Source organism: Sus scrofa, chromosome 18 (genome assembly GCF_000003025.6).
Source record: "Sus scrofa isolate TJ Tabasco breed Duroc chromosome 18, Sscrofa11.1, whole genome shotgun sequence".
Lineage (NCBI taxonomy): Eukaryota > Metazoa > Chordata > Mammalia > Artiodactyla > Suidae > Sus > Sus scrofa.
The window spans coordinates 33621009-33636490 of NC_010460.4; the positions used below are offsets into that span (position 1 = coordinate 33621009).

Consider the following 15482-nt stretch of genomic DNA (forward strand, 5'->3'; position numbering starts at 1 on the left):
TAATACTGTGCATGATACAAGATGGAAAATGAAACTGTGTGAAATGTTCAAAATACTCCATCCTAAATACCCAACGTAAGAGTTACAACAATAATGACAGTTTAAGTGTCATCCTTAGTTGAGCTAAGGTGCCAGCACTTTTCCTTTTATGTGGCTGCTGGTGGGGAACAAAGTTGAATTTCCTCTTGATTCTGCCTCATCTAGCTATTTTTACCAGCTTTTGAGGTTGTGATCATGTTTTGGGGACATATTTGACTGGTTTGAAAATCTATGTTGTAAGCTGTCAGAGTAACCTCCTCACCCCCACCATCCTGAGAAACAGACAGAGAATTATTTCAAAATAGACTTGGATGCTGGAATGGTAGTCAGTTCTATTAGGAGCAAATATACACAACTTAACCTGGAGATACCAGATTTTTGACCTTGAGAATGAGGCTGACTTGGACCTTTTGGTTTCTCTTTTCCTGATGTAAACGTTTTGTGCCAAATGTTTTGGTTCAAGTTCATCATGCTTGCGCCTATTGGGATACTGTCCATTTTCGTCCCTAACGGTTTTAAGGTGCCTAGCTTCTCCATTGGAAAGTGTTTGATGAGCCACTAGTATCTTGTAAACTGTAAGAGTATATGAAGTATACTTAATAAATGTAGGACATTTATCATTAAGAATAAAAGCACATGCTTGAGAAATACTAGTTGTTCTTTTTAATAACATTGGTAAGTGCCTAAGATATAACTTAGTAAAAAATTGTCTAACCACAAAAAGTTTAGGAGAAATAAAGCCATCTTTCACTAAGAACTTTTGTGCAGGCCTTTGCCTGAGTGTTTTACAACTCTCTTCCCTAGGACTCTGCCAGGTAGTTTTTATTCTGGAATCTCATCAAAGATAATCTATCTGGGGGTCCCAGCTTAAGTGGGAAATCCTAGCTCTAAATGAGGTCTGCTGCTCCAAAAATTATACTATTGTCACTTTTTTTGGCCACGCCCATGACTCATGGAAGTTCCCAGGCCAAGCATCACACCTATGCTGTAGCAGCAACCCAAACTCCTACAGTGACAAGGCCAGATCATTAACCCACTGCACCACAAGGAAACTCCATAATATTGTCATTTTGAGGCCAAAATGCTAAAATCCTTACAGTTCGCTTTTTGCAGACATATGTTGCAGAAAATTTCTGATATATTTTAAACAATTTTAGATGTTTTTAAATGTTAATATTGTACCCTACCTTTATCATTTAGCAGTAAATCAAAAGCATTTTCATGTTTCTGAAGTCTTCATAACTATCCCATTTTTATTTTTATTTATTTTAGTTTATTTTTTGTGATTTTAATTTTTCCATTATAGTTGGCTTACAGTGTTCTGTCAGTTTCTACTGTACAGCAAACTATCCAATTTTTTTTCCTTTTTTTATTTTTTTTAATTTATTTTTTTTCCCACTGTACAGCAAGGGGATCAAGTTGTCCTTACATGTATACATTTTTTCCCCCACCCTTTGTTCTGTTGCAATATGACATAGTTCTCAATGCTACAGCAGGATCTCCTTGTAAATCTATTCCAAATTGTATCTGATAAGCCCAAGCTCCCATCCCTCCCACTCCCTCCCCTCCCATCAGGCAGCCACAAGTCTATTTTCCAAGTCTATGATTTTTTCTGTGGAGATGTTCATTTGTTCTGGATATTAGATTCTATAAGTGATATCATATGGTATTTGTCTTTGTCTTTCTGACTCATTTCACTCAGTATAAGATTCTCTAGTTCCATCCATGTTGCTGCAAATGGCATTATGTCATTCTTTTTTATGGCTGAGTAGTATTCCATTGTGTATATATATATATACCACCTCTTCCAATCCAATCATCTGTTTTTTTTTTTTCCCACTTTTTTTTTTTATTGTGGAAAAATTTTAAAAAAGTGGGAAAAAAAAGCTGTACAGTGGGAAAATTAAAAAAAAAAGCTGTACTGTGGGAAAAAAAAAAAAAGCCGTACAGTGGGAAAACTATCCAATTTTTAAAGAAGCATCATTTTTTGACTAGCAGTGCAAACAGGTGTGTTCTGTTTTCATGAACTACTAGGGCAGGTCTGCTGGTCAGGGCTGTGCTCTGTCACAGTTCCTGTCCCCTTCTCAAAAGGGAAAGCAGACCAACTGGTTTTAGTTTTGATGAAGTATTTGGCTTCTTCTCATCTCACCATTCTCTTAAACTGAAATACTAAAGGTGACATTATTAGGAAAGCAAGCCCATTCTTCTGGAAAACTGCAGATTACCTTCCCCAGAGCAGGACAGATGACTTTCACACTGTGATAGTCTTTTCAAGCAGAGCTGGCTCTCCTCTTGGCTGCATGAAATTTGACTTATTTTGTATCTTCCTTATGTAATGTCTTTGACCTGACTGGACTTTTCCTTCGACCATAGAGTTCCTCAAGTTTTTCTTTCTGTTTTTTTTTCTTTTACTTTTAAATTTTAGTATATTTTTTATTGAAGTATAATGTTGTGTTAGTTTCTGGTGTACAGCAGAGTGATTCATAGTGATACAACATCTTGAATCTTATTACAAGATACTGAATATATATATAAAACTGAATATAATGTGCCATACAGAAGGTCCTTGTTGTTTATCTATTTTGTAGATAGTAGTTTGTATCCGTTAACCCCATGCTCCTAATTTATACCCTCCTTCTTTCCCCTTTGGTGACCATAAGTTTGTTGACTATGTCTGTAGGTCTGTTTCTGTTTGGTAAATAAGTTCATTTGTATCATTTTTTTTTTTTTTTTTTTTAGCTTCCACATGTAAGTGCTATCATATGATATTTGTCCGACTTAATTCACTTAGTGTAATAATCTCTAGGTCCATCCTCCTCAGGATCCACCAAAACTAATCCCTATAAATCAAGGTATTCTTTCCTTCCTTCTCAGCTGCTGGGACTACACAGGGCAGTCCTGGCCATTGTACTTGGGGGTTTATACCAGGCGAAGAACACAGCCACTGTCCAGGGAATTGAGGGTATTGCATTACGGCACTCTTGTAATGCCTTGTGTGGGAGTGTAAAACAAGAGTCAGGAGTGAGAGGCATCAAAAGAACAGACTCAAGAGAGTGCTCTAGGAGTTGAGAGTAAGATTATTTAGATCTCAGAGGATCAGGGATGGTGTGGTGGAGAATACTTCTTGGTCAGCTGGCACATTCGTCTGACCTGCACAATCATGAGAAGGCTGCTAGTCACCAAGTATTGATAGGCAGAAGATCCATCACTACTTTTTATAATAAAAAAAAATGTTATGACTGATCATCTTCACCCATCACACAGATCTTGATATTCTGGCAGCTTATCTCTGCGGAGGACTTTAGATGAATGATAATCTCAGTACTTTCATATCCCCATTCATGTAGCCTGCTCATCATGTTTGTAGACAGTGAAAGCCTGGCTTCTGGTTAAGAAAGATGAAAGGCTGATGAAACGAAATGCTTATGAAGGGTTTACTCTAAATGTCTCTGGGTAAGAGACAGATTTTGATAAAGACACAGTATTCTAGGAGGGTTTATTCTGGGTCAAGCCCATAGTGATAACAGCATTAGTAACAGCCAATACTAACACAGGATTCATTCTGGGCCGGGCATTGTTCTCAGAGTTTTAATATATGAAGTCATCAGTCCTCACAACCACCTGATGAGACAGGTACTGTGATCACCGTTGTACAGATAAGAAAATAAGCACAAAGGTTTTTCAGCCGGCAAAGGGCAAAATTAGAATGCAGATTGAGGTAGTTTGTCTTTCGAGTCTATGCTCCACATCACTGTGTTATGGGGTTCTCTTCACAAATGTTATCTCTAATCCCCGAAATAGCCTTACAGGAAGATAGTACTGGGCCTGTTTCACAGATGACAAAACTCATACTCAAAGCCTATAAAACTAGTAAGTGGCAAAACCAAAAGATTTGAAGCCAGGAGTTTAACACGTCTTTCCTTCTAAGCCTCCTTGCTTGATGAATTTCACAGGAGATTAGCTTGAATTTACATGAGTGTTTAACAAGTAAAAAAGAAAACCCTTTTTTTTTTTTTTTTTTTGGTCTTTTTAGGGCTGCACTCTTAGCATAGGACACTCCCAGGCTAGGGGTCGAAGCCAGCTCCTGGCAATGCTGAATCCTTAACCCACTAAGCGGGGCCAGGGATCAAATCTGCATCCTCATGGATACCAGTTGGGTTCGTTACCACTGAGCTGCAATGGGAACTCTGAAAACAATTTTTTAAAAAGTCTGAATCTGCCCAGATAATAGCAGTGAACATCCCTCAGTGAAGGAGTGTGAGGCCCTCTGTGTGCACCACTTCTAATGGAAAGCATGGTAAAGCATAATGACCAATGTGCAAGAAATGTGCAAAGCGGTGTTTCCCATTGAATGGATTTCAATTGCAGGCAGCCTTGGTTCAGAGAAGGGAGAAAGGGATATGAACAAGCATTGTCAGGGAAGATTTCCTGGTGGAAGTGGAAGTCAGGTGAAGCCTTGAAGGACAGAAGAATTGGATGGAGTTAAGGAAAGGGGATTTGAGGTGGAAAGGGAAGCAGAGTGTGGAAAGCCGGAGACCTGGCCAAGCTTGGGTGTGGAGGCTTAGGACCCTGGAACACAAGTTCTGTTGGGGAGTCTGAGGAGTGAAGTTAGATTCCTGGGCAAGAGAGCAGCCTTGTGAAATGGGACATAAGCATGCAGAGCAGTGTGTGGTTTGAGGAAGAGTTTGTTAATAGAGACATGGTCCACAGAGTGGCCAGCACGTAGAGGGTAAGCAGGACTCGCCCTCCCCATCCCCATGGTTACCCCACGTCTCAGTGACTGACCTTTGACTCTCCACATTTGCATATTTCCTAGAGAAATGAAGGTGATCTCTTCCACCGGCTGTGGCACATCATGAATGAAATCCTGGATCTGCGGCGGCAGGTGCTGGTGGGGCATCTCACCCACGACCGGATGAAGGATGTGAAGCGCCATATCACCGCCCGCCTGGACTGGGGCAATGAGTGAGTACTAGCCACCTCGGGTCGCTGCGGTCTCTGGTAAGGTAACCAAACACAACAGATGCAATGGCAGCAGCAGTGAGCTGCTGTGCTCTGATATCTCCAAGACACCAGAGGAGATTTTTCCAGTTTTCTCCTTTAGGGGACAAAGTGAAAACTGATGGTACTGAGAACCGCCTCCTCTTGGGCTGGTGTGGGCTCTAGGACTTTGTCCATTCTCTTGTGTCTTGTTTGGTCTGACAGTGTGCACATGCTCACGAAATAGGAAATGTCTGCTTGGATCAATCAATTACGGCATCTGCTAAAAATACATCTTGTTTCAAAAGGCTTTAGGTTTGGCATGTATATCTCTTTTAAATATTTTCCTCTTCTGTATTGTGGTAATAGATCATTAGTGTACTCTGGAGGGAGACACCGATGCTATCAGCTCTGTTAAAAGTCTCAAGCTAGGTGTGAGGAGCGGCAGGAGAGTTCCTTATTGCTCTGATTGCATCTGTGCATATATATTAATATATATTAGGCTCTTTGAGGTATTGCTTGGCAGAACTCCAGTCAAAAGCTCTTCTTGACCAAGATGTACTTTTAAATAAAACTGTAAGTGACTAGTCTAAAATAACAGCCAAACACTTTAAATGGCAAATCTAATCACTTAAATCTCTGATCAAGGTTGATATTACGCTAAGTATGAATGTTAATATATGGGTGAGAAATTAGAATGAGCCAGCTCTGCCTGTGATGTTAGGCTCGTATGGGCTCGAGTTTAAGAAAAGTAAATGGTCCCTCAGTATCTTTCAAGGTCAGAGCCTCCCTCCCTGTCCTCTCCCCAACAGTGCGTCCCCATTTGCTACTTGGGCCTTGAAGGATATTAGGGCAACAGAATAAAAGGGAAGCAGACAGAAAAGGAGAAGGTGGTTAAAGGTACACCACAGATAAATTTGCCTCTTACTCAATCTGGAAAAACCAACTTGAAATCAGAGCACTGCTTCCTCTAACTGTAGCAAGTTGCTTTATCAGAAGCCAGTTTTGGTTCCTGCCAAGACATCGTGTACTACAGGTGTGAAGACACAGACCTCCTAAGACGTACTATACCTCCATCTCACCCAGAGTCCTGGTATTTCTTTGAGTGAGCTGTGCCATTCATCCTTTGACAGGTGATCAGGAGAACAGCCCTAACTCATTTATCTCTGGGAGATTATTCCTTGGGGGGAATCAAAAACAAGAGCAGGTGTAGCGTGCAGCAAGACGCTGGGCTTGGAACTCTGCTCTTTTAGGATGGGAGGAAAATTCCTGAGCTTGACTTGGCTTCAGTATCTTCACCTGTGGAAGGAGTAAGTTGAGCTGGAAGAGATCCAAGGCCCCTTTCGGCTCCAGGACAATGTGATTCAAAGCACAGAGCACTTCCTGAGAGAGACACTTTGCCAGCTCTGTGCATGGAGCCTCTGGTCTTGCTGTGTGAAATGGGGTAGTGCTTTGAGGGGTAGATCCAAAGACTTTTTGACTGTGATCTGGGCTGTCTGTCTTTCATGTCTTTCTTTTTTGTTTTGAAAAATCTTTGAGATTTTGGCTCATAGTCATTGCGCTGGTCCTCCTTTAGAAGACCAGTTTGTCAATAGGAAGAAAGTTGGATGAAGTTAGCTTATCAAAAATAGCTTAGAAAGGTAGAGCAGGCAAGAAGATGATACTTTTTCAGTTTTAGGAAGGAAGGCAAAGACAGAGGAAAGGGAAAGGAGGGAAAAGCATTAATTATGACTGATTCATGGCTCAGTTTTGACTCACCTAAGTTCTAGCTTGTACTTCAGGCAGTTCTGTGGCTAATTTATGATAAGTTGGTAAAACATTGATGTGCGAAACTGAGCAATGTAATTTTTTGGAAATCATCCTCATATTCGTGTATCGAATTTGAAGCCTCATAACTGGAAGGGTTATCTGAAGGACATACCTAGGGATTAACAGAACAAGGTAGAAACAGATAAATGTCTCATTAAAAGCCAGGACTCCAGGAAGCCAAGAGAAGCTGAACAGTCCAAGTCTTACGAGACAAAGACACTTTCACATCATTGGCTTCAGGGGCCCCAAACTGAGGAGCGTTCTGGATTCCACACCTACTCCAGAATCTCTGCCCCTGGAGTTGGTCTTGACTCACTCATTGTTCAGTGATACAGATCAGCTGCCCTTCATGTTTCTCAGGTGGCTGATGCTGTGTGAACGTCCATGTTCAAATTCTCAAAGGAGACCGTCGTTGACAGCTAATATCAATTATTCCCATTCAAACTGAGCGTTTTATACTAGCCACTCATAAGCTGCTGGCCACTCTGGGCCTTATTTGTCCTTTAGTCAGGTGCCTACCTGTGGACCAGTCAGGTGTGGCTATGGAAGGGAGATATCAGATGGCTGGACTACTTCAGCTGTCCCCTGCCCCTCCCAGCAGAGACTGTGATAGGGCAGCTTCTCACAGAACATGGAGGTAGGTGCCCTGATTCATAGGTGATTATATACAGGCATACCTCAGAGATACTGCAGGTTCAATCCCAGCCTACCACAATAAAGCGAATTCACAATAAAGCAAGTCACATTTTTTGGTTTCCCAGGACATATAAAAATCATATTTACACTATACTATGGTCTGTCGAGTGTGCAGTGGCAATATGCCTTTAAAATATTCATACCTTAATTGAAAAGTACTCTATATTGTTGAGAGTTCCCATTGTGGCTCAGTGGTAACAAAACTGACTGGTATCCATGAGGACACGGTTCGGTCCCTGGCCCTGCTCAGTGGCTTAAGGATCCAGCTTTGCGTGAGTGAGCTGTGATGTAGGTTGCAGATGCGGCTCAGATCTGGCATTGCTATGGCTCTGATTCGCCCCTAGCCTGGGAGCTTCCATATGTCATGGGGGTGGCCCTAAAAAGAAAAACAACAACAACAAAAACTCTATTGTTAAAAAAAAAATCCAAAACAATTAAAACGTCTCAGATCACTGATCACAGTTCACCATAACAGCTATAATAATGAAAATGTTTGAAATGTTTACAAAAAGGTGACCCAGAGACGTGAAGTGAGCAGATGCTGTTGGAAAAATGGCTCCATAGAGCAGTGTCTAGACCTGGTGTCTTTGGACATCTTACATTGTGGTGCAGTGGTTCTCTCTTGGTAGGAGAGATGGAGAATGGGGACCAGACCCGATCAGAAGCCCTGGTGAGGGGAGTGTCTTAGTCTGCTCAGGCTGCCATAACAAAATGCCATACATAGACTGGGTGGCATTAAACAACAGACATTTAATTTTCTCATGGATCTGGAGGTAATGTCCATGAGCAAGGTTGGCAGCAAATTCAGTTTCTGGTGAGGGCTCCCTTGCAGGCTTGGAGATGGCTGCCTTAATATGTATTCATTCCTTACAGTCCCGATCTCCAAATTCAACCGTATCGGGGTTAGGGCATTAAAATACACATTTGGGGGGGCACAGTTCAGTCCATAACAGGGAGACATGGGTATGACAAAAACAACAACGCAGTGTTGATTAGGCCTTGAATGTTGGACAAAAATTCAAGAATGGGAGTGTGGTATTTTAGTTTCTCAAAGAGAAACATTGTTGATGAAAATTGAGAAACTGTTTTAGTATCTAAAAGCCAACTCCTGCCATCAAGAAGACCAGTCTTCTACTCTGAAGGACAGCTATCTGGTAGACATTGTGAAGCCTTTGGGATGGTCATGGATGGTTAAGAGAAGAGCAGATTTATATAGCACTGATAGCAGTGTATATAAGGTGGGTGTCAGGAGAGGAATAAATTAGGGTCAGTAGAGGGAAACTGGCAGGATTTTGCTCAATTTCCTCTGTCCGTGATAAGACATTACGCATCTGTCACCATATGTGGTCCCTCTGAGGCTGGATATCACCATAGAATATTTCTCAGCACAGTAATCCATGCATCACCACCGTGGCACCTGAGCTAAGAGACTAAGCCATTTTTGCTACCAGAGCCTAGAGCTATGCTGCCCTACTTTCTGTCCCCTGCCTTTACTGAGTCTCTCGTAATGACTGATCCCAGAACATGAATGACAGCCATGCACATGCTGGCAGAAATTCCCACTGGAAATGTGTTAACTCTGGATGTAATTAGGTTTTTGGTGCGAGGTTAGACTGTGAAGGCTACACTTGCTTCTCCTCAACTCTTATTTCTAGAACAAAACTATGTCCACCTCTAGTTTCCACCCTCGTCAGTGAGGAAGGGTTTCTGTGGCAATCATTTGTAAGGTGCTAAGGTCCGCCATATATCACCAAGGCTCCCAAGGGCAGGAGCAGTCCACCGAGAGTGCCAGCCCACCCCTTAACCCCCGGTGTGCCTGCCTTTGTCATCTTCTGTTTCTCAAATTATGCCCAGTGTTCCGCCTGGTTGCTTATTTACTCCAACCACAGGAAGAGGTTAATATAAAGTAAACATGGGTGAGAGAAGCATGGTGGGTTATGTAGCTAATTTCAAGGCAATGCGGTGAAAAGAGTTCTTTTTATATATCCTATAGAGGTGGCTTTTCCCCCAAACGTTTGTAATTTGTTTTCTAGACAACTGGGATTGGACCTGGTGCCTAGGAAAGAGTATGCGATGGTGGACCCCGAGGACATCAGCGTTACTGAGCTCTACCGATTGGTAGGTATAGGAATCCTTGGCTCACAGCCTCAGTGCTAATTTTGTGGTTTCCATGACGGTCTTCATAGCTGCTTGATTTCGTAAGAACAGGATGTTCCCAGTGTCATTTGGAGCAAGTAAGGAGAATTGAGAGCTGAGGTGACCATGCCCTAAGTACAAAACAGAAACAATTTACCCATCTCCGAAGGACCTGATGTTTCCTGCTGAGCCCTCAACTCCCAGGAAGTAAAGCTCAAGAAGTTTTAAGTATTTGTGCTTTGCCTAGTCTAGTGACATGCTTACAAGTCATGCATCTTTATCTGTTGTGTTTCAGGTCAGTGTTGTGGCTAATGGGTTCCAGCTAGTGCTCACCATGTATTAGCCCCCTCCCTGGCCCGTTATCACTGTATGCGGAACCCTGAAAGTATCTCCTCCTTGGTCTCCAAATGCTGAGCTTATCCCCACTCCTCCCAGACCCCAGTCCATTCCCAAGTGCTGAAGCTTTTTAATAATCTTAAGATAGTTGACCATGTTGCCCGTCACGGCATCACCCATGGACTTGAGTTTTCATGTAACTAACTTGGTAGGTTGAAGTCCAATTATTTACTTGGCATCTAGGTTCTTCAAATCTGGTCCATTCTGTCTTTTTTTTTTTTTTTTTTTTTTTTTTTTTTTTGTCTTTTTGCTATTTCTTTGGGCTGCTCCTGCGGCATATGGAGGTTCCCAGGCTAGGGGTCCAATTGGAGCTGTAGCCACCAGCCTATGCCAGGGCCACAGCAACGCGGGATCCGAGCCGCGTCTGCAACCTACACCACAGCTCACGGCAACGCCGGATCGTTAACCCACTGAGCAAGGGCAGGGATCGAACCCGCAACCTCATGGTTCCTAGTCGGATTCATTAACAACTGCGCCAGGACAGGAACTCCTGGTCCCTTCTGTCTTGTTCTTAACAGCATACTGCTTTTTTTTTTTTTTTTCTTCCTTCTGGAGTGACTTTATTTTTTTTAATTTAATTTTTATTTTATATTGGAGTATAGTTGATTTACAATGTTGTGTTAATTTCAGGTGTACAGCAAGATGATTATTCACTTAAACATATACGTATATCCATTATCTTTCAGATGCTTTTCCCATATAGGTTATTATAGAATTTTGAGTAGCGTTCCCTTGTAGGTCCTTGTTGGTTATCTGTTTCAATATAGTATGTATCTGTTAACCCCAAACTTCCAAATTTATCCCCCACCCTTACCTTTCCCCTTTGGTAACCATAGGTTTGGTTTTTATAGTCTGTGAGTTTATTTCTCTTTTGTGAATAAGTTCATTTGTATCATTTTTTTTTTAGATTCCACACATAAGTGATATCGTATATTATTTGTCTTTCTCTGACTTACTTCACTTAATATGATCATATCTAGATCCACCCACTTTGCTGCGATTGGCATTATTTCATTCTTTCTTATGGTTAATATTCCATTGTATATATGAGACCACATCTTCTTTATCCATTCCTCTGTTGATGGACATTTAAGTTGCTTCCATGTCTTGGCTATTGTAGATAGGGCTGCAGTGAATATTGAGGTGAATGTATTCTTTTCAGATTATGGTTTTCTCCAGATAAGTTAAGTTTTTGAAGGAACTCCCTACTGTTTTCCATTGTGGTTGTACCACTTTACATTCCCGCCAACAGCGTAAGAGGGTTCCCTTTTCTCCTCACCCTCTCCAGCACTTATTATGATATCGGTTGGCATAAATTCTGGTTTCGTGGAAATTTTCTTTATATTGAACTTCTTGAGAGTGATGTTTCCTGCTGCTCCCCTCTATGGCATCAGTAACAAGCAGAATATCGAGGATGGAACAAGAACACTGTTAAAGGTTAGGTGGAGGGAGGTGGGCAGAGAAGGAGGAAGGGAACACAGGAAGGATATTCCAAGTTAAAGTCATCACTGACTTTTAGCTTTTATAACAATAACAACAACAAAAAATCACCATCTTTTATTTGTCAGCCACATCTTTAGTGGGACATTTTTATTACAGATAGTTTATTTAACTCATTGAACATTGTACTTTTTCTCTCACTTTTTTTTTTTTTTTTTTTTTTTTGTCTTTTGTCTTTTTGTTGTTGTTGTTGTTGCTATTTCTTGGGCCGCTCCCGCGGCATGTGGAGGTTCCCAGGCTAGGGGTTGAATCGGAGCTGCAGCCACTGGCCTACGCCAGAGCCACAGCAACGCGGGATCCGAGCCGCGTCTGCAACCTACACCACAGCTCACGGCAACGCCGGATCGTTAACCCACTGAGCAAGGGCAGGGACCGAACCCGCAACCTCATGGTTCCTAGTTGGATTCGTTAACCACTGCGCCACGACGGGAACTCCATTCTCTCACTTTTGTTTTAATCTCTTGCTCAGTTTAAAGTTTCTTCAGGTAGGCACTATGTCTTAACCTCTTCTGTTATGCCACGATAATCTCGTACAGGGCTTTGTGCTTAATTGGCAATCTGTAAATGATGTTGAAGTCATTATGGTATTATGAAATGACTGTGAGTATAGATCCAAAAAACTAGATTTGAATTTCATCTCTTCCTTATACTGGCTCTCTGATCTTGGACTTATTGCTAAATCTTTCAGGGCTTCAGTTTCTTAATCTATTAAATGGAGAAATAATTCTTATGTTTATTAGGAAGATTAAATAAGAGCAGCATATAAAATGGCTTTCCTTGACAGATAACATTTGCAAAGCACCTAAGCATTCAGTCAGTTTTCATTCCTTTTTCATCTTTATATCATTCGTATTAGAGATGCAAAGGAGTAAGAATGATTGCTGCCTCATATACTAAATCTTCAGATTAGATTTGGCTGTCTTCAATAAATTAAATAAATTATAGAGTCTTAGATATGATGGAAATTTATTTTTCTTTCACAGTATGTAAACCTAAAGGCAGGAGGTCCTGGGCTTATGTGTAGTCTCATGGTGTCAGAAGCAAAACAGATTCCATCATCAAGGATACTTCAAAGTACAACGTAGCTGCAAGGACTCTGGCCATTACATCTGCTCTCCAGTAGTAGAAAGCAGAAAGATCTCTCTCAGTTGACTCAACTGCCTTCCTGAGAATTTCACACATACTGGCACTTATATTTCATTGGCCAGAACACAGCCACATCTCCATATTTAGTTAGGGATGTCAGATATTTATAAGCATCTAATAGTGTCTGACACACACGCTTTATTTTCCTTAGTTTGATTTTATACGCATGTGATTTTTTTGGAGGGTCTTTTTAGGGCTGCCCCAAGGCATATGGAAGTTCCCAAGCTAGGGGTCAAAGTGGAGCTGCAGCCGCCAGCCTACACCACAGCCACAACACCGCCAGATCCAAGCTGCCACTGTGACCTGCACCATGGTTCACAGCAATGCTGGATCCTTAACCCACTGAACAGGGCTAGGGATTGGACCCACATCCTCATGGATCCTAGTCAGGTTCATGACTGCTGAACCACAACAGGAATTACCTGCATGTGATTTTATGTCTGTTTTTTTTTTTTTTCACTTAGCATCATATATAGGACAGGAAATTGATTTCATCTCTTTCAACATTCTAATTTGTTAGTGGTGGCTGCTAGGAGTGCTGTGTTGATAAGATACTGGGGTCTCATCAGGGCTGTATCTGATTAGCAATGACTGCCATTGGAGGGGGCTTTTCATATTTTACAGGAAAACATTGTGATTTTACATGAAACTGTAATGTCTCCCACATAGCGGTTGCATTTTTCTTTTTCTGAAGCAAAAGCAATAGCCCAAGAAAACCCCAATGATTATAAGCTTCAGAAGGACGTTTCTTTAAAGCACCTTCAGGTTCCTGTTTATGTCTTGGCCTAGCAATAAGCAGGTTCTTGGTAGCACTGGCGCTTTTCTCTGTGCAACATAAACGTGGCTGACATCACCAGGGAGAGCTGACAGGCCTCACCACCAATCCGTGATGATGTGGTAGTGGTGGTGGTTTATTGTCACTCCTGGATTAAGGACTGCGGCATGGAGGTCAAATGCCCCAACACAGGATGTAGGATTAGTTGTTGCCACTTAGCTTCTTTTATGCTATAGCCTCTGTGTCCTATTTGAAACACAGGTGTTTGCATCTTACTAAATCTGTATTGCATCATTAGGGAAAAAACCAAAATCTTGTTTGGGATTTTTGATAGCCCTGTTAGCAGATCTTTCTCACCTAATTGTGTTCATCTAAGCAGTAAAATGTGCTAAGCCTCCCAGTGTTAACATATGTCCACTTGGAACATTTGGTTTCCTGCCAACAACCAGAGCTCAGTCCTTCTCTAAATAAAGAGGACCTTATAGGCTGGATTCTCTGGTTATTTGTACACAAAGGAGTTCCTCTTTAGAAACCTTTCTTGGTTTTTATAAGATCATGTTGGCTGCTTGCTTTGTGATCCTTAGTGGGCAGGCCAGTTTTTCTCTAACAGAGAACAGGGCACACTTGGCAGTGTCTGGAGACATTTTTAGTTGTCACAATCGGGCATGGTGTGGCATGGAAGGTGGGAAGAGATGCTATGGGCATCTGGTGGGTAGATACCAGAAAAAGCTGTTAAATATCCTACAAAGCCCAGGACAAGCCCCCAGAACAGAGAAATAACTGGTCCAAATTGTCAATGCTGAAGGTGAGAAACTGTGGTGTAGACAATTCACCCAGGAATCAGCTACTAATGAGAATTAAAAATTTATATCACTTTAATAAATCTTTGGGGTGCCTCTGTTTGTTTTCCTAATCAAGGGTGTATTAAACTGCAAGCACATTTAGAGTAACTGCCAGGTGCCTTTGTAACCATAAATTATTTCAGAGATGGATTTTTGTCTATGTGTGAGAAGTACCAAATTATAGCTCTTGAAGTGTGAACCTGCCTTTTTAGTTTTGTTATCATAATAATATTTTCACTGAGATATTTTTAGCAGGTCCCCAAAGTAGTGAAATACTAAGAGATGAACAAGGCATCATAACCTACTTAAGTTCGGTCCCATCTCAGGCTTGGAAGGATGGTGGGGGAGGGGAGAAGGGAGAGTTCAGTGTCATTCGTGAGCGTCCATGTCACACGTATAAAGGAAAGAATTAGGCAGGCTTATTGCTAGTAGGCATGCAAAGACCAAAGGTTCCAAGGCCGTAATTATACTAAAGCTGCATTTTGTAGGCAGCTGTGATTTTCATCGCTCTGCATATGATCTCAATGAGTGATTCTCAGCCCTCATTGCACATTAGAATCACCTGGGGAGCTTTTAAAGCTACCACTGTCTGGACCCCCACCCCCTAGAAATTCTAATTTAATTGTTCTGGGATAGGACCTGGGCATAAGTATTTTTAAAAAGCTCTCTGGGTGATTCTAAAGTGCAGCCAAGGTTGAGAATCACTGATCTAGATCTATTGAATTCTCTGCATGAGTAAGAAAGCTGTTGTCCCCCTCCCCACCTCAGTTTTGAGTGAGTGTCATGACTGATGCTGGGAACTTTGCACTGTTTGAACTAAAGACCAGATGTCTCCTTGAGGTCTGTTCTTGTCCTAGGTCGGTTTTTGTTTTTGTTTTTGTTTTTTAATATTGTTTTTCCAGCTCTAGCCTTTACTAGTTGTTCATTTCCTCATTGCAGTTTGTGCTTTGTTACTCTGAACTTTTACGTAAATCAGTAAATAAGGTAGCAATCTCAGAAAATGAAAAGCTGCTTTGTGAGTTAAAAGGATGTAGTGTTATGAATGTATGATGCTTCCTTTGCCCTGTTAGGATTTTGAAAACATAAAATAGAGCAACCTTCACAGAAAAAAAGAGAAGTGTGCTTTTTTTTTTTCTAGTTAGAGTATCTCTCCGAAGAGGCCT

General features: G+C 41.5%; 1 protein-coding gene across 9 annotated transcripts in view; it reads left to right on the forward strand.

The window, feature by feature from the left end:
• DOCK4 (dedicator of cytokinesis 4) overlaps positions 1-15482 on the forward strand; it is a 456170-nt gene that overhangs the window by 197810 nt on the left and 242878 nt on the right. For all 9 annotated transcript variants that reach the window (XM_021079277.1, XM_021079281.1, XM_021079279.1 and 6 more), the window contains exons 6-7: positions 4856-5004; positions 9558-9642. In XM_021079277.1, the coding sequence (XP_020934936.1) occupies positions 4856-5004; positions 9558-9642 (234 nt within the window). The remainder of the gene's footprint in view (positions 1-4855; positions 5005-9557; positions 9643-15482) is intronic.